Source organism: Phlebotomus papatasi, chromosome 1 (genome assembly GCF_024763615.1).
Source record: "Phlebotomus papatasi isolate M1 chromosome 1, Ppap_2.1, whole genome shotgun sequence".
NCBI classification, from domain to species: domain Eukaryota; kingdom Metazoa; phylum Arthropoda; class Insecta; order Diptera; family Psychodidae; genus Phlebotomus; species Phlebotomus papatasi.
Genome location: NC_077222.1, coordinates 88,157,373 through 88,183,984, shown reverse-complemented (window position 1 = coordinate 88,183,984; position 26,612 = coordinate 88,157,373). Strand labels below are relative to the sequence as shown.

At 31.4% G+C, this 26,612-nt stretch overlaps 1 protein-coding gene across 8 annotated transcripts in view; it reads left to right on the top strand.

The window, feature by feature from the left end:
• LOC129797963 (protein sprint) overlaps window positions 1-26,612 on the top strand; it is a 179,183-nt gene that overhangs the window by 118,911 nt on the left and 33,660 nt on the right. For all 8 annotated transcript variants that reach the window (XM_055840864.1, XM_055840866.1, XM_055840865.1 and 5 more), the window contains 2 exons: window positions 21,482-21,650; window positions 26,248-26,448. In XM_055840864.1, the coding sequence (XP_055696839.1) occupies window positions 21,482-21,650; window positions 26,248-26,448 (370 nt within the window). The remainder of the gene's footprint in view (window positions 1-21,481; window positions 21,651-26,247; window positions 26,449-26,612) is intronic.

The window sequence follows — 26,612 nt, the reverse complement described above, 5'->3', positions numbered from 1 at the left end:
ACCCAGGCTTAAGTCTGCAATTTGGCTCAATTTCATATTGAAAAGATCCAAATGAGATTTTATGCTTTGGATCTCTTTTTAATGGACTTTTCCTTGGCACTTGCAGCATCTTTGTGGCGCTTTCCATTGGACACAGAATTAACTTTAAGACAAGGCTTTCATTGTTTTGGATTTAAAAGAGAGATTGAAACTTTTGCTCTCCACTAAATAGATTACTTGGCTTTTAGTTTAAGCTAATCTCATTCACATGATTATTGCCATATTTTACAGCTTAACTTTCATCGGAACTTTTTGCTTCACTTGTACCTTGGCAGACAACTTTTACCTTCTCGACACACAAATCAACCCAAACGGCAATATTTTGACATGATTAGGCTTTAGCAGATGGTTAATAGCAAACTTTAAAGCATACAAGAAGAATAAAATAAACAAATTTATTAGATAAAATGTAATGACTTGTTCTTATGCTAATGGTATTACGTAATTAGATTAAAATTAAATTCAGAAACCCCAAAACAATCGTAAAGTTGATTTTATATTGTACGATACTATTTCAGTGTGTTAAGTATTCATAAAGTGTCACTCAGCACATGTACTTAAGTAATTCTCAAATACAAATTTCGCAAAATTGTAAGATCATGGATAAAAGAGAAAAAAATAGTTGTAGGGGAGACTGGGGCAGAGTAAAAATGGGGTAGCACGACACATTGATGCTTATGTGTACACTACACTACTCGGACTTATGCCAATAGTGGACAAAGATCCCTATAGTACGACAGGGCCCCATCAAGCCTAATAAAAAGTGAAGCTATTTTTCATTTTTCCTTGAAAAAAATTTGCAGATATTGCACCGCGACTTAGACAAATTTGCTCGTAGTTCTTGTATTATTTCGACGAACATTATGAAATATATATTTTTAAGACAGCTTTAGTACACGATTTCGAAATAATCAGACAGATAAGTTAATTCTCTTTAGGAAAAAACTTGCCAATAGTCTTCAATGCCTTTATACAAAAACGTATGGAAAAACGAAATGTCGAGAGGCCTGTGACATGAATTGAAAAAATGCAGTGTTTAGAATTACCCGAATTACCCCGTGTTTACTGCTACTCCAGTTTCCCCTATACACAGAGAAAAATTTTGAGTTAGAAAAAATTAAGAAACGTGGTTTTGAATTAAGAGTACAAGAACTTCAAACTATTTTCCCCTATAATTGAGATATTTTGCGCTTGAATTTCTCTAAAAGAGTATGATAGTTTAAAAAATAGAATAAATTGTGCTTAATGATAGGAGAACAGTGGGTTTGATTTTAGAGAATCGTAGTTTTGAACACTGATAGAGCATACAGAAGTTTTAAAGTTAGAAGGTCATGGTTTTGATTTTAGAGTATAGAGGTTTCGAGTTAAGACTATTTTGGTTTTGATCTTAGCGAAATCATCGTTTCGAAATAAGAGTATAGTGGTTTTGAATTCTATTATACTATTATGGTCTTGATTTTAGAGAATTATGGTTTTGATTTTAGAAACTTATGGTTTTGATTTTAGAAACTTTTGGTTTTGATTTTAGAGTATGATGGTTTTGATTTTAGAGCATTGTGGTTTTGATTTTAGAGTCTCATGGTTTTGATTTTAGAGTATCAGGGTTTTGATTTTAGAGTATTGTGGTTTTGATTTTAGAAACTTATGGTTTTGATTTTAGAGCATTGTGGTTTTGATTTTAGAAACTTATGGTTTTGTTTTTAGAAACTTATGGGTTTAATTTTAGAAACTTATGGTTTTGATTTTAGAAACTTTTGGTTTTGATTTTAGAGTATGATGGTTTTGATTTTAGAGTATCATGGTTTTGATTTTAGAGTCTCATGGTTTTGATTTTAGAAACTTATGGTTTTGATTTTAGAAACTTTTGGTTTTGATTTTAGAGTATGATGGTTTTGATTTTAGAGCATTGTGGTTTTGATTTTAGAGTCTCATGGTTTTGATTTTAGAGTATCAGGGTTTTGATTTTAGAGTATTGTGGTTTTGATTTTAGAAACTTATGGTTTTGATTTTAGAGCATTGTGGTTTTGATTTTAGAAACTTATGGTTTTGTTTTTAGAAACTTATGGGTTTAATTTTAGAAACTTATGGTTTTGATTTTAGAAACTTTTGGTTTTGATTTTAGAGTATGATGGTTTTGATTTTAGAGTATCATGGTTTTGATTTTAGAGTCTCATGGTTTTGATTTTAGAAACTTATGGTTTTGATTTTAGAAACTTTTGGTTTTGATTTTAGAGTATGATGGTTTTGATTTTAGAGCATTGTGGTTTTGATTTTAGAGTCTCATGGTTTTGATTTTAGAGTATCAGGGTTTTGATTTTAGAGTATTGTGGTTTTGATTTTAGAAACTTATGGTTTTGATTTTAGAGCATTGTGGTTTTGATTTTAGAAACTTATGGTTTTGTTTTTAGAAACTTATGGGTTTAATTTTAGAAACTTATGGTTTTGATTTTAGAAACTTTTGGTTTTGATTTTAGAGTATGATGGTTTTGATTTTAGAGTATCATGGTTTTGATTTTAGAGTCTCATGGTTTTGATTTTAGAAACTTATGGTTTTGATTTTAGAAACTTTTGGTTTTGATTTTAGAGTATGATGGTTTTGATTTTAGAGCATTGTGGTTTTGATTTTAGAGTCTCATGGTTTTGATTTTAGAGTATCAGGGTTTTGATTTTAGAGTATTGTGGTTTTGATTTTAGAAACTTATGGTTTTGATTTTAGAGCATTGTGGTTTTGATTTTAGAAACTTATGGTTTTGTTTTTAGAAACTTATGGGTTTAATTTTAGAAACTTATGGTTTTGATTTTAGAAACTTTTGGTTTTGATTTTAGAGTATGATGGTTTTGATTTTAGAGTATCATGGTTTTGATTTTAGAGTCTCATGGTTTTGATTTTAGAGTATCAGGGTTTTGATTTTAGAGTATTGTGGTTTTGATTTTAGAAACTTATGGTTTTGATTTTAGAGCATTGTGGTTTTGATTTTAGAAACTTATGGTTTTGTTTTTAGAAACTTATGGGTTTAATTTTAGAAACTTATGGTTTTGATTTTAGAGTATCATGGTTTTTATTTTAGAAACTTATGGTTTTGATTTTAGAAACTTATGGGTTTGATTTTAGAAAATTATGGGTTTGATTTTAGAAACTTATGGGTTTGATTTTAGAGTCTCATGGTTTTGATTTTAGAGTATCGTGGTTTTGATTTTAGAGTCTCATGGTTTTGATTTTAGAGTATCGTGGTTTTGATTTTAGAAACTTATGGTTTTGTTTTTAGAAACTTATGGGTTTGATTTTAGAAACTTATGGTTTTGATTTTAGAAACTTATGGGTTTGATTTTAGAAACTTATGGGTTTGATTTTAGAAACTTATGGTTTTGATTTTAGAAACTTATGGGTTTGATTTTAGAAACTTATGGGTTTGATTTTAGAAACTTATGGGTTTGATTTTAGAAACTTATGGGTTTGAATTTAGAGTATCATGGTTTTGATTTTAGAGTATCAGGGTTTTGATTTTAGAGTTTCATGGTTTTGATTTTAGAGTATCGTGGTTTTGATTTTAGAGCATTGTGGTTTTGATTTTAGAAACTTATGGTTTTGTTTTTAGAAACTTATGGGTTTGATTTTAGAAACTTATGGGTTCGATTTTAGATACTTATGGGTTTGATTTTAGAGTATTACGGTTTTGATTTTAGAGTCTCATGGTTTTGATTTTAGATTATTATGGTTTTGATTTTAGAGTATCAGGGTTTTGATTTTAGAAACTTATGGGTTTGATTTTAGAAACTTATGGTTTTGATTTTAGAGTATTATAGTTTTGATTTTAGAGTATCAGGGTTTTGATTTTAGAAAAACCATAATACTCTAAAATCAAAACCATAAGTTTCTAAAATCAAAACCATGATACTCTAAAATCAAAACCATAAGTTTCTAAAATCAAAATCATGATACTCTAAAATCAAAACCATGATACTCTAAAATCAAAACCACAATACTCTAAAATCAAAACCATAATACTCTAAAATCAAAACCATGATACTCTAAAATCAAAACCACAATACTCTAAAATCAAAACCATAATACTCTAAAATCAAAACCATGATACTCTAAAATCAAAACCATAATACTCTAAAATCAAAACCATGATACTCTAAAATCAAAACCATAAGTTTCTAAAATCAAAACCATGATACTCTAAAATCAAAACCATGATACTCTAAAATCAAAACCATGATACTCTAAAATCAAAACCATAAGTTTCTAAAATCAAAACCATGATACTCTAAAATCAAAACCATAAGTTTCTAAAATCAAAACCATGATACTCTAAAATCAAAACCATGATACTCTAAAATCAAAACCACAATACTCTAAAATCAAAACCATGATACTCTAAAATCAAAACCATAATACTCTAAAATCAAAACCACGATACTCTAAAATCAAAATCATGAGACTCTAAAATCAAAACCACTATACTCTAAAATCAAAACCATGATACTCTAAAACCAAAACCACGATACTCTAAAATCAAAACCATAATACTCTAAAATCAAAACCATAATACTCTAAAATCAAACCCATGAGTTTCTAAAATCAAAACCATGATACTCTAAAATCAAAACCATAAGTTTCTAAAATCAAAACCACAATACTCTAAATTCAAAACCATGATGCTCTAAAATCAAAACCACGATACTCTAAAATCAAAACCATGATACTCTAAAATCAAAACCATGAGTTTCTAAAATCAAAACCACTATACTCTAAAATCAAAACCATGATACTCTAAAATCAAAACCACGATACTCTAAAATCAAAACCATGAGTTTCTAAAATCAAAACCACTATACTCTAAAATCAAAACCATGATACTCTAAAACCAAAACCACGATACTCTAAAATCAAAACCATAATACTCTAAAATCAAAACCATGAGTTTCTAAAATCAAAACCATGATACTCTAAAATCAAAACCATAAGTTTCTAAAATCAAAACCACAATACTCTAAATTCAAAACCATGATACTCTAAAATCAAAACCACGATACTCTAAAATCAAAACCACGATACTCTAAAATCAAAACCATAATACTCTAAAATCAAAACCATGAGTTTCTAAAATCAAAACCACTATACTCTAAAATCAAAACCATGATACTCTAAAACCAAAACCACGATACTCTAAAATCAAAACCACAATACTCTAAAATCACAACCATGATACTGTAAAATCAAAACCATAAGTTTCTAAAATCAAAACCACAATACTCTAAATTCAAAACCACAATACTCTAAAATCAAAACCATGATACTCTAAAATCAAAACCACGATACTCTAAGATCAAAACCATGATACTCTAAAATCAAAACCATGATACTCTAAAATCAAAACCACAATACTCTAAAACCAAAACCACGATACTCTAAAATCAAAACCATAATACTCTAAAATCAAAACCATAATACTCTAAAATCAAACCCATGAGTTTCTAAAATCAAAACCATGATACTCTAAAATCAAAACCATAAGTTTCTAAAATCAAAACCACAATACTCTAAATTCAAAACCATGATACTCTAAAATCAAAACCACGATACTCTAAAATCAAAACCACGATACTCTAAAATCAAAACCATAATACTCTAAAATCAAAACCATGAGTTTCTAAAATCAAAACCACTATACTCTAAAATCAAAACCATGATACTCTAAAATCAAAACCACGATACTCTAAAATCAAAACCATGAGTTTCTAAAATCAAAACCACTATACTCTAAAATCAAAACCATGATACTCTAAAACCAAAACCACGATACTCTAAAATCAAAACCATAATACTCTAAAATCAAAACCATGAGTTTCTAAAATCAAAACCATGATACTCTAAAATCAAAACCATAAGTTTCTAAAATCAAAACCACAATACTCTAAATTCAAAACCATGATGCTCTAAAATCAAAACCACGATACTCTAAAATCAAAACCATGATACTCTAAAATCAAAACCACAATACTCTAAAATCAAAACCATGATACTCTAAAATCAAAACCATAATACTCTAAAATCAAAACCACGATACTCTAAAATCAAAATCATGAGACTCTAAAATCAAAACCACTATACTCTAAAATCAAAACCATGATACTCTAAAACCAAAACCACGATACTCTAAAATCAAAACCATAATACTCTAAAATCAAAACCATAATACTCTAAAATCAAACCCATGAGTTTCTAAAATCAAAACCATGATACTCTAAAATCAAAACCATAAGTTTCTAAAATCAAAACCACAATACTCTAAATTCAAAACCATGATGCTCTAAAATCAAAACCACGATACTCTAAAATCAAAACCATGATACTCTAAAATCAAAACCATGAGTTTCTAAAATCAAAACCACTATACTCTAAAATCAAAACCATGATACTCTAAAATCAAAACCACGATACTCTAAAATCAAAACCATGAGTTTCTAAAATCAAAACCACTATACTCTAAAATCAAAACCATGATACTCTAAAACCAAAACCACGATACTCTAAAATCAAAACCATAATACTCTAAAATCAAAACCATAATACTCTAAAATCAAACCCATGAGTTTCTAAAATCAAAACCATGATACTCTAAAATCAAAACCATAAGTTTCTAAAATCAAAACCACAATACTCTAAATTCAAAACCGTGATGCTCTAAAATCAAAACCACGATACTCTAAAATCAAAACCATGATACTCTAAAATCAAAACCATGAGTTTCTAAAATCAAAACCACTATACTCTAAAATCAAAACCATGATACTCTAAAATCAAAACCACGATACTCTAAAATCAAAACCATGAGTTTCTAAAATCAAAACCACTATACTCTAAAATCAAAACCATGATACTCTAAAACCAAAACCACGATACTCTAAAATCAAAACCATAATACTCTAAAATCAAACCCATGAGTTTCTAAAATCAAAACCATGATACTCTAAAATCAAAACCATAAGTTTCTAAAATCAAAACCACAATACTCTAAATTCAAAACCATGATACTCTAAAATCAAAACCACGATACTCTAAAATCAAAACCACGATACTCTAAAATCAAAACCATAATACTCTAAAATCAAAACCATGAGTTTCTAAAATCAAAACCACTATACTCTAAAATCAAAACCATGATACTCTAAAACCAAAACCACGATACTCTAAAATCAAAACCACAATACTCTAAAATCACAACCATGATACTGTAAAATCAAAACCATAAGTTTCTAAAATCAAAACCACAATACTCTAAATTCAAAACCACAATACTCTAAAATCAAAACCATGATACTCTAAAATCAAAACCACGATACTCTAAGATCAAAACCATGATACTCTAAAATCAAAACCATGATACTCTAAAATCAAAACCATGATACTCTAAAATCAAAACCACAATACTCTAAAACCAAAACCACGATACTCTAAAATCAAAACCATAATACTCTAAAATCAAAACCATAATACTCTAAAATCAAACCCATGAGTTTCTAAAATCAAAACCATGATACTCTAAAATCAAAACCATAAGTTTCTAAAATCAAAACCACAATACTCTAAAATCAAAACCACAATACTCTAAATTCAAAACCACAATACTCTAAAATCAAAACCGTGATACTCTAAAATCAAAACCACAATACTCTAAAATCAAAACCATGATACTCTAAAATCAAAACCACAGTACTCTAAAATCAAAACCATGATACTCTAAAATCAAAACCATAAGTTTCTAAAATCAAAACCACAGTACTCTAAAATCAAAACCATGATACTCTTAAATCAAAACCATGAGTTTCTAAAATCAAAACCATGATACTCTAAAATCAAAACCATGGTAGTCTAAAATCAAAACCATGGTACTCTAAAATCAAAACCATGATACTCTAAAATCAAAACCACAATACTCTAAAATCAAAACCACAATACTCTAAAATCAAAACCATGATACTCTAAAATCAAAACCATAATACTCTAAAATCAAAACCATGAGTTTCTAAAATCAAAACCATGATACTCTAAAATCAAAACCATAAGTTTCTAAAATCAAAACCACAATACTCTAAAATCAAAACCATGATACTCTAAAATCAAAACCATAATACTCTAAAATCAAAACCATGAGTTTCTAAAATCAAAACCATGATACTCTAAAATCAAAACCACAATACTCTAAAATCAAAACCACAATACTCTAAAATCAAAACCATGATACTCTAAAATCAAAACCATAATACTCTAAAATCAAAACCATAAGTTTCTAAAATCAAAACCACAGTACTCTAAAATCAAAACCATGATACTCTTAAATCAAAACCATGAGTTTCTAAAATCAAAACCATGATACTCTAAAATCAAAACCATGATACTCTAAAATCAAAACCATGGTACTCTAAAATCAAAACCATGGTACTCTAAAATCAAAACCATGATACTCTAAAATCAAAACCACAATACTCTAAAATCAAAACCACAATACTCTAAAATCAAAACCATGATACTCTAAAATCAAAACCATAATACTCTAAAATCAAAACCATGAGTTTCTAAAATCAAAACCATGATACTCTAAAATCAAAACCATAAGTTTCTAAAATCAAAACCACAATACTCTAAATTCAAAACCATGATACTCTAAAATCAAAACCATAAGTTTTGTAAAATCAAAACCACAATACTCTAAAATCAAAACCACAGTACTCTAAAATCAAGACCATAATACTCTAAAATCAAAACCTTGAGTTTCTAAAATCAAAACCATAAGTTTCTAAAATCAAAACCACAATACTCTAAAATCAAAACCACGATGCTCTAAAATCAAAACTATAATACTCTAAAATCAAAACCACGATACTCTAAAATCAAAACCACAATGCTGTAGAATCATCACCACAATAGTCTAAAATCAAATCCCCAATACTCTAAAAGAATTCAAACCACAATAGACCAACATCAAAACCAATGTACTCTAAAAGCAAGACAATAATATTCTAAAATCAAAACCATATTAGTCTTAAATATTTCAGATTAAGCAACATACTTCAGTGGAGATGAATTCCGATTGGAAAAGTTTATATAAAAATATCGAAATAAGACAGACTACGAGAGGTTCTAAGCCTTGATACTCTAAAATCAAAACCATTATACTCTTAAATATTTCAGATTAAGCAACATACTTCAGTGGAGGTAAATTCCGATTGGCAAAGTTCATATAGAAAATTGAAATGAAAGATGCATATGAGAGTTTCATGGAAGTGAATACGCGCGCATCATATGCATCACGTGGAAAAAGGTAAAGAATGAAATATATAACATTCACAAAAAAACCCTCAAATTGCCTTGATTCAAAACCTCAGAATACTCTACTTTCAGAACCAGCAATACTCGACAATCAACACAGCAAACACTCCAAAATCAAAACCATGGTACTCTAAAATCAAAACCATGGTACTCTAAAATCAAAACCATGGTACTCTAAAATCAAAACCATGGTACTCTAAAATCAAAACCATGGTACCCTAAAATCAAAACCATGGTACTCTAAAATCAAAACCATGGTACTCTAAAATCAAAACCATGGTACTCTAAAATCAAAACCATGGTACTCTAAAATCAAAACCATGATACTCTAAAATCAAAACCACAATACTCTAAAATCAAAACCATAAGTTTCTAAAATCAAACCCATAAGTTTCTAAAATCAAACCCATAAGTTTCTAAAATCAAACCCATAAGTTTCTAAAATCAAACCCATAAGTTTCTAAAATCAAACCCATAAGTTTCTAAAATCAAACCCATAAGTTTCTAAAATCAAAACCACAATTCTCTAAAATCAAAACCATGATACTCTAAAATCAAAACCACAATACTCTAAAATCAAAACCATGATACTCTAAAATCAAAACCATGGTACTCTAAAATCAAAACCATAAGTTTCTAAAATCAAAACCACAATACTCTAAAATCAAAACCATAAGTTTCTAAAATCAGACCCATAAGTTTCTAAAATCAAACCCATAAGTTTCTAAAATCAAAACCATAAGTTTCTAAAATCAAACCCATAAGTTTCTAAAATCAAAACCACAATACTCTAAAATCAAAACCATTTTTGCTACAAATTCAAAACTATTTTTCTCTAAATTTAAGAGTAAAAAAGTCTAAATTCAAAGCTACTGAATTTCAAAACCATCGTACTCTAAAATTTAAGAAAATGCTCTTATAGAAATTTTTTCTTAATTTAAGCAAAATTTAAGCAAAAAATTGCTTGGAGCAAAATCGAAGCCTTATTTAGAGTATTTTTTTCTTGAATCTAGAGGGTAATTTTTCTCTGTGTAGAAACATTGATAGGGTAGAGGAACCATTAAATACCACTCGAGAAACAATTTTTTCTTAATATAGTCTGGTAGAATTCTCAAGGCATTATAGAACTAAAAATCTTTTTATTTGCTTATAACGCTCTTGGTTCCATCACTGAGATTACTATAAGTAAAGTGGCGCACTCTTAAGGATCTTAAGAGCTTCTATAAGAATTGCAACAGAAAATTCTCACTCTAAGTCTTTTAAAAGTGCACTAAAAAACTTGTCAAACACTTGGTTCTATAAGGCAGATATTTAGCTTCTTGGGCATTCCTAATAAATTGTTAATTTTGTTTCATTGTTTCGATATTTTAGAAGTACATTACATAAGTAGTACTAAAGAAATACCTTGATTTTGCAGTGCTAAATTGCTAAAATATTGAAAAATAAACAAATATATAAGCAGTGGCTTCGAATGGATTATGGCATTAAATGATTTCTCTACTCTACTAGCATAGATTTTTAGTTTTTATGCTAAAAATTAGAGTATTTACGAGAAGTGGTACTTTGAATTTTAACTTAAATAAAAAAAAACAAGGAAAGCACGTCATTTGGTTGAAGAGGCCCACAGAGAACAGTCACTAGTGATAATAATAATCCTTTAATAATTCAATAATATTCAATAATCAGTTCATAAGATCAGAAGATCAGTTCATCAGATTCAATAATCATTTAATAATCAGTTTTAAAAATGGCGATTTCGACGCAGAGGACAAAAGGACCAAAAACATGATGGCGCCGATCTGAATGCGTTACTCGATGAAGAAGATCATAAGATTAGCTTGTGTGAAAATTAAATATGATTCTCAAGCATGTTTTCAAGTTCTGAAGTTTAAGCTTTGCGGTATAATGCAAAAAATTTTAAGGATACAATTGGTATAAGTGCTGAAAAACAGGGTTGACTCGAGTATTCCAAATTCAAAATATCGTAGCTTTCCTTTACCAAGGTATCAAAATCGAAAGTACGACTAAATCTCTTTGGGAGAAGACAATGCTGAACATTTGGTGGGACCGACGTGGGATCATGCAATACGAGTTGCTTAAACCAAGGGATACTAGGCATTACTATCAGTCAATTTTGATCATGTATTGAACGAAATCCGGCCAAAACCGGTTAACTCTTTAAGAATGAGACACTTTTTACGGACCGAAAATCAACAATAAAAATGAAACACGTAAACATAATTAATGATAAATCTTACATCTAACCTTGGAAAGTCCAAAAAGAGTTTGATTCGGTGTCTTTTTTCTCTCTATGAACGATAGAGACAAAAATAGCCCAAAAAATTTGAGTAATTTTTCTGACAATACCAATGAATAATAATTTTCGCTCTAATGAGAAATATTACGTATGAGTACTCTAGTTTTTATGTCCAAAAGGGTTTTGCTTAAAAATAATTGGAAGTATAAAAAATAAATAAAATATATTTTCAATATGAGAATTTAAAAAATCGTCATTTTTTGAGCTTAAATATTTACTAAATAGAGACTTGCAAAAAATATTCTAAGTTCTTTCAATCTCCTAATTTACAATTATGTATAAACTTTAGAAAAAAAATAACTTTAGGTAGACAGGAAAAATCATTTTCTCTATGGGACGCCGGTGTTCCAATCGTCCTTAACCCTTTAAGGACGAGGTCAGAAATTGAAGGTCAGAAAAAATCATTTTTTCTAACTTTTTAGAGCAAAATACAACTTTAGAAGGCAGTAGGAAAAATTTAATTTTTGGGTCACCGGTGACCCAATCGTCGTTAAAGGGTTAAAGGGTTAAATAATATAAGGGACTGATATTGCAACATGACAATTCTCCGTGGAATTGCACTTCTATGGTACAATACAACATCTAAAGCTTAAATGAGATGTGCTACTACTCCCGCTACATTCCTTAGACCTAGGTCTTTGAGATAACAAATTGTTTTAGTTGATTTCTCATGGCGTACCTGAGCAACACTTTGTCAGTTTTAAAGAACTACAAAATCAGGTGTTTGAATGAGTTTGGCTTAAGAAAGTTTTGCTTTATCGTTGAGGTATCCACATGTTGCCAAAGAGATGGCAAAATTATGCAGCTAACAGGAACCGATACTTAAACTAGCTCTTGTATTTGTCTAGAAATTTTTTAGATCTCTAAGTTGGTATTATTCATCTAATAATTTAAAACGAATAGTATACTAGAGTTAAAATTAGTTCTAGTTTTCAAAAATCTCGTACTAAAAGTATAACAAACTTTCTAAAATCTTAAAATGCTTAAGAGACTAAAACTTAACAAAAAGGTAATCGATTTGGAGGACAAAACATCGTTAGTATCAAGAATGATACTAACTTCCTCCAAAGGATAATGAAACTCTATTAGAATTTTGGATATACGGATTGGGTAATTAATTGGAAAATTAAGTAGAAACAGTGCTAACCTTAAATCTACTGTTCGTCTAATGAGTTGCAAAAAAATTACGATTTAATTCTTTAATAATTTACAAAATTTCACATCTTCAGAGAAGTCACAGGCAATTAGAAGAGATGCAGAATAAGCTGAAAAAGCAGAATGTCTGTGTAATTTCCAAACACTTCCGCCTAAACTGAAATGGCAGCTAAGAGACACAATGATAGTGATTAAAATCAATTTTCACCATTTATTCTCCGAATTAATTGAATTACGAGTAGCTCTTGCAGATGATTTTCCTGTGTTAATTTTCCCATCCTTGCAATTTAATTCAATTTCACAATTACAGAGCATATTATAGTGCAAGATAGAGAGAATTTCCCATGAATATGGCTCGAAAAACTCCATCTCAGCATAATTAGTGTTTCGAGAAATTGCTAAAGCAGAGTGAAAAGATATGGGTTGAAGGTGCTCCAAGTGTACCAATCAATTGCTCCCTATCAAAAGCTCATCATGTCTGTGGTGAAGGCATAATTTTCTCGTTACACTGCGGTTCTTTTTCCCCGAGCAGATGGCAAAGTGCGAACTAATCATAACGCAAGAGATTATTGAATTGCAATCACTTCTTGGACTCTTGGATGGCGTTCCAACGGAAAAGTGGCCATAAGCCATCAATCTGCCGTTCATCTCAAACTGTTACATGATCTCTTTGGCTGTGGATGTCTTTCAGAGAACACCTTCGAACGTGATTATACTCCCACGTGCTTCCTGCACACCATCTAACACTTTTGTTGCACCCACATGGAATTTCATGTTTGATTTTCTTTTTTTTTTTGCTCTTTCTCGAGATACTTTTTGAATGTTGGGTGATTCTAAGGGAATTTTCGTGCACAGAAATTCAATTCAAGTTGATTTTATTGGTCGTTAGATTTGGAATTCTTCAACTACTATTTCGACATATCTGCAGCTTTTAATAAAATGTTTGAGTTTAAAGGTTTCGGGTATGTCTTCAGTTTGTTGTCTTTTACACAAAGTGACTTCTAATCTCGATTATTGCAATCTATAACTCTTTCTTGGAGCTCAATCAATTTGACACAAAAATTTAACCTTTAGTTTTATTTTAATGGATTTTTCATAGAGTAGATGTTCACAACAATGTTTAATTAATTAATAATTCCTGATATTTTACCACATATACTACATTCTAAAAATATTTTTAAATCCCATTGTGGGAAGGTAGTAAAAAATATTCATAAAATACCAAGCAGTAAGCGTGTAACCCGTGCAATCCATCTTCTTTAGTTTGATTACAACAACGTACAACCACCGTTTAGTAACACAAATCTCAATGATATTTCCTAATTTAATAAAATTCTAGCATGTAGGAAACAATAATATCATTTCGAATAGAATCTAAATTAAAAGTTTGAGGTTGCTTTACTTCTTCAGAGGAACAAAAAGAAAAGAAAAATTAAGAAAAGGAAAAGCTCTTCTTCATTGCCGTTCGTCTTAAGTAACAACAAAATAATTTCAAAATTGAAAATTAGGTTTTGTTCAAAATTATTCCATTATATCCCTTATACAAAACTTATCCTGAAATTTTTTTATTTAAGTCTTATAAAGCATTTAAACTTTTAAGAGCTTTTAGAATCCGTTCGAATAAATTGGGGGTATTTTTTGGTTATCGTAGATGCGGGTGACTTTTGTCTCCTCCAATGGTGATTTTTCCAAAACTTTTGTTTAATAAGTCTTAAGAATGATCTTCACCGATCGAACATGGTAAATAAAATCGATGAAGACCATCCTTAAGTACTAGAATTAAAGAAAAGCTTGCGAATAACCGGGGGCAAAGTCACTCCCGCAAGCCAAAGTCGCCCCAGTCCACGATAACCAAAGCACTGCCAGCTTTAACCAAACAAACTTTAAACAGCGAGACTGCATCTCTTCTTTTCGTAAGCTTTTCTTTAATCAAGTCTTTCCTTTAAGTGCTAGAATTAAAGAAAAGTTTACGAATAGCAGGGAACAAAGTCACTCGAAACTGCGATATTAAACTTCTCTCACTTTCTGTGCAGTTTAATATTATTTTTTTATTTTTTTGGTTTTAGTCCAAAAATTATTAGTTTTTTTTTTTCAGAGTATTAAAGTGAAAACTCGAATTTGGTACATACTTGATTAAGAATGACTTTTTGATCAATCAAAAGAACTGAATATGCCCAATAATGCCCTTAAAATAGATTATAGATCAAGAATGAAGTACAAATGGTAAGTGAGTTGCATGGCGGCAACTCACAATCCACTGACTATTGGTCATTCGATCACCCGACCAAAGAGACAGATCGACGCCAATCAGCCGATCTCTCACTAACTGTTCACTAGCTGATCATAATTTATCATCCCTTGATTTTATTCCTTTTTTCTCAAACGTATTGTATATGTTTATCCCACTTCTTCGTATCAAAATCTAAATTAAATCTGATTCACATCTGATCTGTAAAAAACAGTTTTAATTAGCAAGGCAAGGCTCTGAATCTTCGGATAAAGACATTTACGAACCACTAGATTTTTTCCTACGTTTCTTAATGAATATAACCCATTACAATACGAATTTTAATGTTCCTAAAAAGGACAGTAGAAGGAGTTCGTTAAGAACGGTACAAAAAATTGAATGGGACAAAACTTCCATCAGCTAAAGCATTCAAACCTTGCCCTACCGTAGAAGTGGATGACTTTTGCACTAAGGGTGTGACTTTGCAGCCCTACTTTTCATAAGTTTTTCATTAATTCTAGCACTTAACGATGATGATCTTGGACTATTCTGAACACTAAACCTACCGACTGTTTTCGATCGTTTTTCGGTCCAATGACAAACCGCGGTAGGGTAGGATACTCAACAAATTTGTCTTGGAAAACAGCAAAAACTTAAAATTTAAAGACTGAAAAATATATTATGTGCATATTTTAAATAATTCATTAAGTTTGATAGTGACATTTTACCGTTTAAATATGTGGTAATTTTAACCCTCTAACGGTGTTTTCTTTAATATAAAAAAAAGTTCTAAAACAATGTTTTCTAGGACAATTATAATCCAATAAAATTGAAAAAACCATCCATTCTTCATTATCTTTTTTAGTTTAGGCGCTAGGTGAGAAAATATAAAATTTTTTTAAAACTCTTTTTGCTTCTAAAATTCACATTTTTAGTTTTTTCAATTTTTTTAAATAAAATATACTAAGTAGAATGACATATCTTTCACTAAAAAATAATTTTATTTTAGTCAGATAACTTTAAATCGGTATTTTTATGGAAATAGGAAATGAGTTTTTTTGCACAAATATTTTTTTTTGCTTTTTCTCTGACCTGTCACACAAAACTGGGAATAGCAACCAAACGAAGAGTCAAAATGAGTTCAAACTTTCAAGAGATGTTTATAAGACTATTACCGAGGACACTATAGCACTTTTAAGTAAATAAAACCTTTATTGTCGCTGTAAATGTGATTTTTGTGAAGATCGCCTGGAGGCGGTCCAACCCGTTGGAGGGTTAAATCGGTAAATTTGACCGGGTCTTGGTAGGTTTAGTGTTAAATGCCCTTTTGGTAACTGGACTATCCTTAAGTCCTAGAATTAAAAAAGAAGCTTCCGAAAAACAGGTTTCCAGTCACCCTTCGTAGTGCAAAGTCACCCGAATCTACGTTACTAATTTTAGAACATAAAAACATAAAAACCGTGTAAGTTTACGTAAAACGAAACAGAAGTTTTGCACTTCCGCTGCAACCATTTAAACAACATACTAATTTTTCCAAAAATACAGGCTTATTCCATCGATTAAATTTATTTATTTTTTATTTCATTTATATCTAATAAATCGATGACTCAGTCAGAGTAAGAAAAAAATAACTCATAAAATGCAAATTTTACGGGAGATCGATTTAAAGCTTAGATTTTACATGCTTAGTAAAGGGTTTTTAATATTTAAAACCCTTATAACTTTGAGAATAATTAACTTTTAGGTCCAATATTCACAGGGAATATGGGTGTCAAGTAGTATTATAAGGGTTTCAAGTGTTGGGACCCATCGAAAAATAATATTTTTTTAATTTCAATTCAATTAATTTTCACGACCGATCTCATCGGGTAAACGTCAGAAACCACTGAACTATAAATCGAACGTTCAAAAAATCTGTATGTGTTCAGTAATATAATTTTTAAAAACGTAAAAAAATAATAAAAATAATTAATTTAAAGTAAGAAAATTATTTAGACAAATCCAGTTTCCTAATTTTCAGAAGTTCTTAATGATTTCAAGTTCAAATATATTTTATGGAATTAATAATTTGATTACGTCTAGATAAGGCTTCACTAGCCGTATTTGAATTTTCAATGATTTTGAACGAAATTGTTGAGCAGAAAGTTTCCAAGTGCCTTGTAAAGTTGTTTTAAGCAGGATTCTAAGTCTATCAATTTTTTCAAGAATTTTAATGAATTAGTGCTTTTGATGTAAAGATTGCCCAAAAAAATTTCTTAAATCGATTGAAGATATTACAAATAAATATGTATAACTATGGGACCTTAGAGCATCCTTGAGAAATAGACGCAGTGAGAATATGAAAAGCTGAGGATGGCAATCCACTCACATGATGAAGCCGTAATTATCCAAGAGTGTCGGATGACATGGCGAAGGAGTCACCAAGAAATTGAGCCTTATGACAAATGGGTCAATCTCTTGGGGAGTTGGCGTGGGGCATGGCTGTGAATTCTGATGAAAATCATCTTCTTAATGGACACCCCAAGATCCCTTCGCAGCCCCATGAGGCGAACAAGAGAACGCCATTTCCTTGTGCATCATTAAACTGTGATGCTTGGGAAAGGAGTCATCAGGAAATTTCCTTAGTTGATGGGTTTGTTCTTGGGATTTTGCTGTGATTTGGTGCAAAATCACGATTTGACGTCGTTTCTGAAATTGTTTACGAAGAATTGTCTGGTAATTTAATAAGAATCCAGTGCGAAGGGGATGCCTTGGACAATTTTTGGGGACGTTCTGTGCATTCCAAAGATGTCTTGGAAACGCGTCGCATTTGAAGCAGGAAGAGAAGTCGTTTATCTCCGCCGCACATTCAAATTGGGAAAGGCGCACAGCCAGCATCAGTTTCATTGATAGATTGTCGCCATGACGACAGACGTGAGCCGGGTTGGAAAATCCCCGATACAACTTGCGGGTGTGACAGAGACAGGATAACGGGGAAATTGGCTGGTGCACTTTCCACTTCCCCAGCAATATACGTGCTGCCTTCCACAGAAGTAACTTCCTATATCCCAAAGCCATTAGAAGCCCAAGAACTTGGCATTGCCCCTGGAAGTACAAATTGTTTCTCGCGGGATGTTTATGTTTGGAGTGTTTGGAAGACTCTGGAGGGAAGAATGGAAAAATATTTTTCCTCCTCATGTCTTCAATTTGGACAGACAGGTGCAATCTTATAAATATTTCTATTCGTGCGCAAACAAATTTCAAGAGCTACCCTTCCCCAAGAATACTTCTTCGCCAGAAGTACTTGAAAGTTTTCCCTGAGCGATGTCTTACCGGTGAAATATTGGAAGAAATGGGTGGATTTTAGGGTGGATTTTCTTGTTGCTCCCACCATCTGACATAAGCACAAAGTATTTGGCAATTTCATTTTTACATTGGAAGTACTTAAGTTTTTTTCCGCTCCTCTTTTCAATTGGACTTTCAAAGAGTTTCTTTGGCATGCAATTAATTCAAAATTCTCCTGGATTGGACTTTATTAAACTTTAAATGATTTGTTGCTTGAGGGAAATCAAGGTGATTTGCAGGTTATACATTTTATTCTGTTGTTATTTTCCAAAAGTTTAATGATAGAGACCGACATAAAACAAATTTAAGATTGAACTACGTGGTTTAGAGAAATTGCACCAAATTTCGGACAGCTTTCAATATCGGCCACTATCTTTGTTCTTCAAATTTCTATAAATTTTTAGTTTTTGCATACTCTAGAGATTATGCCTTGGAATCCCAACGACCAAAGAGATAATATGAGAAAATCTTTGAAAAAATTCCGGAAGTGCAAGGAACTATGAGAATCAAAGTGGCCGAAATATTACACAAAGATATTATGTCTATAATTCTATTCATTTTAAAATGTATTAGGAATGATTTTAAAGAAAAGAAAGACGATAAACTATCTACAAGATTCCAAGCAACACTTCTTTAAAAGAAGTACCAAAAAATTCAATTTGTATTAAAAATATTACATTTCAAACTTAAGACTTTGGCGCTTGCATATAACTGTGCTGAAATTTGGTAGAGTTAACCATAAACTTTTGTAATTTCTTAACCGATCAGTTCATTAAAGAAATTTTTAATTTAGAATTGTAGAATAAAAGCAATTACGAGAAAATATTCCCAAAGAGATTCTGCTTGCTATTTAGATTTTGGGAACCTTTGAGAAAAAAGTTTTACTCTGTAAAAGGCATGAAATGAAAAACAACAATATCTATCAGTTAATTTTTAGCAAAATTTGTATTTAGATTAAAAGGAAAAACGTCTTTTGAATACACAAAAATAATTTTAAAAAGAAAGCTCATGCGACTTAACGAAAACTTAACGAAAACGTCAAATTTATATTCTTGCGAAATAGCACTTAATACTTAATTAACACGATTAAAGGAATGTCTAAGAAAATTAATTTGGACTTAACGACTATCCATACTTAACGAAAGAAATTTAAGTGCTCTCTGACGACAGCAAAGACAATTAAATTTAGAAGAAGATGGATTCTGATATCCTCTAAAACAGGGATGTACAAGAACCACTGAATAAAATAAACGTAAAAATAAGTTTGTTCAGATAGCGTTTTGACCAATGATATACAAATTTAATTTTACGTTTGCTCGGTTTTAAACCGTTCTTGCACACCTCTGGTCTAAAAAGAAACTTATCGCGCTTATCAAGTCTAATTTATAGAAATGAAGCATTATTGAGAATCGAGAAGTAATTAAATATTTAATACGCAAAAATATTTTACTCCCAATATTATAGCACTCTTATATAAACTAAAGCTTTGAGCTTCCAGAGAAAGCTTTAAAGCTCTAGCCAATCAAAAAATGCAATGTTTCCGAAAGATTTTATGGAGATAAATTTTTATTTAAATGGAAATAATCCCTAAAGTATTTATTTCTTCAAGAACCCAATTAAAACGTAGGTTTAAAACTTAACGAAAACTTAAGTTAAATATAGGGTAGACTAAGAGAGTTTCACGCAACATAGGATTCCTTAATATTAATTTTTCAAATGAATAAGATTTGTTATTCCCTACTTCACTTTTCACTCACACATTGACTTTTTGAAAATAATATCAGGATTTGTAAATATCAATTGACAAACCAAAGAAGTATTTTCTGAAATAATGCATTCGTGATACATGGATATGCATAGGCATTTCCATCTTGAAATTGTATTGATTTCAATATTAATTTTGGTTTACTATAATTAAGCGAATGCATCTCTTATTAAACTTTACGAAAAACTTATTATTTCGTCAAATTATTTAGGACTCCTTTAATTGAATCAATTTAATTAGAATGCTCAAAGACGACGCAATTAAGTCCAAATAAGTTAGTTTTTAAATTTAACTTAACGAAAGAACTTAACGAATATGTAAATTCCTGCTATTATAATCATCAATCATGTATTTAATATATTAATCGTATGGTTCAAGAAAAAAGCAAGTCCATACTCAACGAAAATGCTGAAACTTAAATCTAAAAGAAGTTTTTCGTTAAGTCGTTGTAATTTTATGTATCTATCCTAAATATTCTATCTTGTTTTACTAATTTTTTATTTATATTTACTAAACAATCCAAAACTTCTCCAAGACATGGTCAGTAAGAGTATTCTCAACAAAGTGGGTTAAGTATTACAGTCGAATTTGTGTCAGAGGAAGGAAATGAAAAGGTTCTTCCCTGTTTGCTAAGAACTTGTGTTTAACTTTTCCTCTCTCAATATGTTTCTACAATTTGTGTCTTCTTCCTAGTTTATCTTCCAAGATTCTTGATTAGGAATGCTAAAGTTCTCCCATATCTTGAAGGTTGAGTATAATCAAAAGTACCACAACTAATTGACCTCTCTCTATGAGATTTAATTGAACCTCCGTGGAATGCCTTTTGAGATTCATTGAGCTGTACTTCGGAGTGTTCAAAGATTCATCGAGTTGGAGAAATTAAAGTCTCACGCACGTCCAATGCATAAAATACCGGTTCAAGATGAGAGATTTAGTACCTTGACTGCAACACTTAAGCCACTCTTTTTTTCACCTTATTTGTACAGTCAATTTGAGTTACATAAATGCATATTAATGCGTGAGGCGCCAAAGCGAAAAAGAACCGATAAAATCTATATCACTTTCTCTCTTCATGCTGCTACTTCTCTCTGTCTTATTTTGGGCTTACTGGGCTCATGAGGGTTTTCTGGAAAATCCAAATGAAAATCTGCGAGAATGGAAATTGAAGAGGCGAGAAAAAAACTCTTCTATAGAAAATTCAATAGAATCTTTTGAGGAGTGCCTCAGGGCAATTATTGTGAAGCCATTTGAATGTTGTATTGTGAGTAATTTTTATTGATTGCAAAACTCACCCTTTGCATTTTTTTCCCTTTTCAGGTCTGATGCCATTCAACCCTCGCGATCAAATAAGAGATTTACTCTTGGTTCACTGGATCCAGATGAATGCGCCGTGGGGAGTGGCAATGGGGGCTGTTATGGTGACGATGATCTTCAGGCCCTGATTCCACCAGCAGCTCGAAGACTTTCAAGGGATGAATTGAGTCAGGTAAATATGAGTTTCTTTATAAATTTAGTATACAATAAATTTTACACATTATGTAAATCAATAAAATGATTGAAATTGTTCTAAAATTTGAACATTGTTCGAAGAATCGGTAAAGAGAACCGCTAAATCGGTAGGAATAGTAGAGTACTTTTTCATAAAATCTCTGAAACGAGTATAAGGATGTATTATGCCCACTAAAAGTACAATTTGACGTTTAACCCTTTAAGGATGAATGGAATACCGGTGTCCCGAAAACAGAAACTATTTTTTTTTGCTATACAAAGTTATTCTGTCCTATAAATAGTCCGAAAAATCTGTTTTTATTTTTGGGACACCGGTGCCCCATTCGTCCTTATAGGATTAAACTGAAACTGAAGTAAATAATCTTGATATCGATGGGTAAAGTAACTTGAAAAATCGGTAAATGTAATCGAACATAATTGGGCATTGGTCGGTAAACCCTATCAATGACTATGATCTCTGAAACAAACTAATTCACCATAATAAAGTAACTTGCGAAAACAGTGAACCGTTGAATCGGTAAAAATAATGGTCAAAGTAGAAAAACCAATTCTTCGTAAAATCGGTGAAAGTGGCTATTGACTTTGATCGATATGTAGCGTAGAAATAACCGTTGCATTGATGTAAATAAATACTATAATTGAGCAGTTCCTGGTCAAATCGGTAAAAGTAGCCGTTGACGTTGGTTGGTAACTGTTTAAAATCGTAAAACCACATGGCAAAATCGGTAAAAGTAACCATTGATATGGTAAAAAATAAAAATGAAAAAAGACATGCTTCTGAAATCAACAATATTAACCGGTAAAATTTGATTCTGAAATAGAACAGTTGCGCTTTTAAACCAGTAAAAGAAAACGTTGCCATTAACAGACGTGACGTATCTGACCTGAAACCTATAAATAGAAAGAACTCCAAAGGCTTAATGATTGTTCAAGAAATCGATTTAATAAACCTTTTGCATCGATAGCAACAATCTTTCAAATAACTACATAGGATCGCTGGACCGTTAAAGAGCACCAATCAAAGTATCCAACATAATAAGTAAAATTTAACTATTTAAAACGGTTAGACCGTCTTCAGACTAGAGGTTCAGCTCAGTTTCCGAAGGTCTCAAAATCTCAAATATCAATCTTTTTTATTGCCTTTTCAGTATCTAATTGGTTATTTGTTCCTAATAAAACAATCCTAAATTATTTTTTAACAGAATATCTTAATTGATAAGAAATTAGAGTAGTTAAGCCATATGGTTATGTCTTAGGTCTGAAGCCCGTATAAAATTGAGGTTAGAAGTATAGGATTTCGTCAGTGAAGTCCATAAAAATAAGTGGTGCCTTCGCTAGAAATAACCGTTGAAATAAATAAAACCGTTTTTAGAGTTAAATTCGAGTATTCCTTAAATGCAATGTTCGATGTTGAACCTGTAAAATCGATACAATTACCATTGAAGTAGAAAAATAATTTTCGAAATCTTTTAAAACCGATCACCTTCGTAGAAATAATTTTTCAAAATCGGTAAAAGTAAAAGTAATCCCTTAATTGAGAAAAAGGTTAATCAAATCAACCGACTTCCTTGATTTATCCAAATGTTCATTTACCGATTCACCTATCGGTAATTATCCGATGATCGATTCATAACTGATTTAATAGGTTCAATGCACTATATCGACTATACCACTACCACAGTAACAGCAACCAATATTTATTGCTTTCCACTATTCATTCACTTCTTAGAAAACTCCCCCCAAGAAAGCGTCCGTGCTCCAAGAAAGTTCCAAGAGATTTCTCATTGAAAAACTATCCCAAAAAAACACCGTTTAAATGCTTTATGGATTTTGGCAATAAATTGTAAACACTGAAAATATCCCCAAACAATTCAACTCAAATGCAATGAGTGTAAAATTGGATTTGCTACTCCGTGTCTTTAACCAGAGTCTGGTGGCAGTTTTTTTTGCAACTTGCGCTATAATCGAATCAGTTTAATGCCCAAAGTGTAGTTGATATTGCCAGACCCAGACAAATTGGGCGGGTGGAATTTTTACAAGTCACCCAGAACACCCTCCCTTTTTGATACAAAAAAAATTTGCCAAAAGGCAGAGAGACTCTCGCAATTCTCAACTGGTAATTAAATCAAGGCGAGAAAATCGAATCGTTCTCTCCATTTTATGGACAATTCATTGAACCACTCGATATAGTCCATTTTTACTGTGGTCTCTCTCTTATGAGGAGGTTTCAAGAGGGCTATAAAGGAAGTTGTGCAACTCTCGATGAGGTTTTAACAGACAAATCAATTAAATTGTGAGTTTTATTGCAATGAATTTTAAATACCAAGTGAGAAAAGTTTTTTTTGTCCAGGGGTTTGTTAATGTGGTGATATTAGGTTACTTTTTCATGCTACAGAATTTTAAATTGAATTTGTCGGTGAATTAAAAAAAAGTCCGAAAGTGTTCGTTTAAATTCTATTGCAAAATTTTATTCTGAAGTACAGATAAACAAAATAGGCAACATTTGTTCAGTTTTGTCTTTAAAAACATTTTGTCTTTTTTAGTCGTAATAAGACATCGACTTAGAGAGATATAGAAAAAAATTCAAATCAGAATCTAGATAATGAACTTTATTTGAACTTAACGAAGAACTTTTTGAATATTATTCTAAATTTTAAAAATATGTTTAATTTTACAATGACTCTTGACAAGGGATAACTCAAATTGAGAAACCCTCGTCAATTGTCCGAGAAACGTTTCGCGAAACCCGAGAAACCCACTTTTTGCATCGCGAAACCCGAGAAACCCAAAAATTGCATCGCAAAACCCGAGAAACCCAAAAATTGCATCGCGAACCCGAGAAACCAGATACCCTTGTCAGAAAAAATGGGAATGAGTTACCTCTTGACTCTTGTAGTAAAATAGAAGTTTCGTTAAATTTAATTCCGAACTTTTTACTTGTTTTTCCGGCTGATTTTACTTGTAATATATTTTTTTAATATTCAACAGTTGTTTCTAATTTTCTACAAAAAGTAAATAATAAATAGAATTACCAGGTCAGAACCTAACGAAGACTTTTTGAAAATGACCTTCTCTAAAGTGTTATAAGTACCCTGAATTTGGAAACGAAATAAACTGATAATATTGTATAAGTTTTTGTCTTTTGTTTATCTTTCTTAAATTACAAATTATTTTTCGTTCTAACTTAACGAAGATACCAAAAATACTATTTTTAAATAAATACTATTTCTCTGCACTTGGAATTAGAATTTCAATAATTATAATGAATTAGTTAAGTTTTGTTATTTTATCATAATAAGGTACTTTAAATATTCTTTATTGATCTTGCATAACTTAACGAAAGTTCTTTAAAAGTTGTTTCTTCAAATAATCATTAATTTCCTAGTTAATTTTCCACATTTTAGACTAAAACAAGGTTCTCAAATGACATTAAAATTTCAGTAAATCCATTAATTACAATACTTTCGTTAAAAGATCTTCTTCCGCTTAGAATATATTCCGACCTTAGGACTAACTTAACGAAGAACTTTTTTTTTATTACTAATGGAATTTATTCGTTAATTTGAATATTTGAAAAGCCTAATGAAATTTAATAACAATTTTCGTAACATTCTTTAGAGACTTTCCAACAAATTTAAGTCCCATTCAAGGAAACGTGAACCGTTTTTCATTAAATGGAGAGTCTGTGTAAATTGACAACCCCTCGAGTGCAAATGCCTGCATGGAGGGTGTTCAGTGAAATAACCGCGGGGCATTTTAAAATTCACTTTTCACAGAATTTTCTCCCACTCCTTTTGCCTCGAAAGGGACTCATTTGTGTGTCTCGTGAAATTTTCCGGTACCTCTCCCCATCAGGCTTTCATCAAATGCAAAACATACACAAAAGCTCCAACATTGGAAAAGCTCGCTTCCTCCCCTCCCCAACAAAATGCCCCGGGGGTTGAATGCTTTTTATTTTGATTTCATTTTCCATTCTATTCATCTTCAGTTGAAAGTAGAGTTTTGATGTGAGTGAAATGTAATATTAAACATGGTTTCTGGTTAGGGTTGAAAAATGAAGTATTTTTGGGGATGAAGAAGTTGCACATAGCATAATTAAATCACTCATTCGCCAGTGAAACGTGAGAATTTGATATAACACTCAACTCACAACCAATGGAGCGATTCACTAAATTAAGTTATGGAGATTTTATGCAGATGTACTATGGGTAGTTTAATAGCACGGTGAAAGGGGTTTGGTTCTTGATTTATGATTCAGCATAAATTCTATTTTCTGCTGAGGTTTTTTCCCTTTCCGGACACTTCACTTGCTGGAGCATGCCATCCTGACCATCATTCTCTCCCTGAAAGTGATACTTCCAGAGGTTGAGGTTTTCCTCGGAAATCCTCCCCCGCATTGGCATATAAATTCCTCATTTGAATGAATTGCAAATTCACTCGCTTTCCCCATAAGCTCCGGCCGCAGAAGAAGGAAGCCTTAGACTTGTATCGAACCAAGAAATCAAACATAGATAAATAAGAAAAAACGAGCGACACGTTAACATCGCTTTAATTCACGCCCTTTTGCTTTGCAGTCACGTACTTCGCTGGTGTCAAGTTCAGATGGTGGCATCCTGGCCGAAGGGGAGACATCCTCAGAGTCGTCTGGTGGCTCCACCAGCCCTCCTTGTGATCTGGGCCTCGTGGAGCGCCTCTTGCGCACCCATCCTGTCTGGTTCCTGCCTGGGATTCAGCGTGCCGGCGCGGTGCATCTGCTCCAGGGCAAGGAAGAGGGAGTAAGTGATTTTTTATATTCGCACCCATCCCCCTGGGGTAATCCCCCAGTGAACACTGCAACGACCATAAACGGAAGCTGATGCAAAGAAATCGGGATGGGGATTTTTCTACGCGTAAGATAGTAACATGTATTAAAGACACTTGACGAAAGGATTATAAAAAA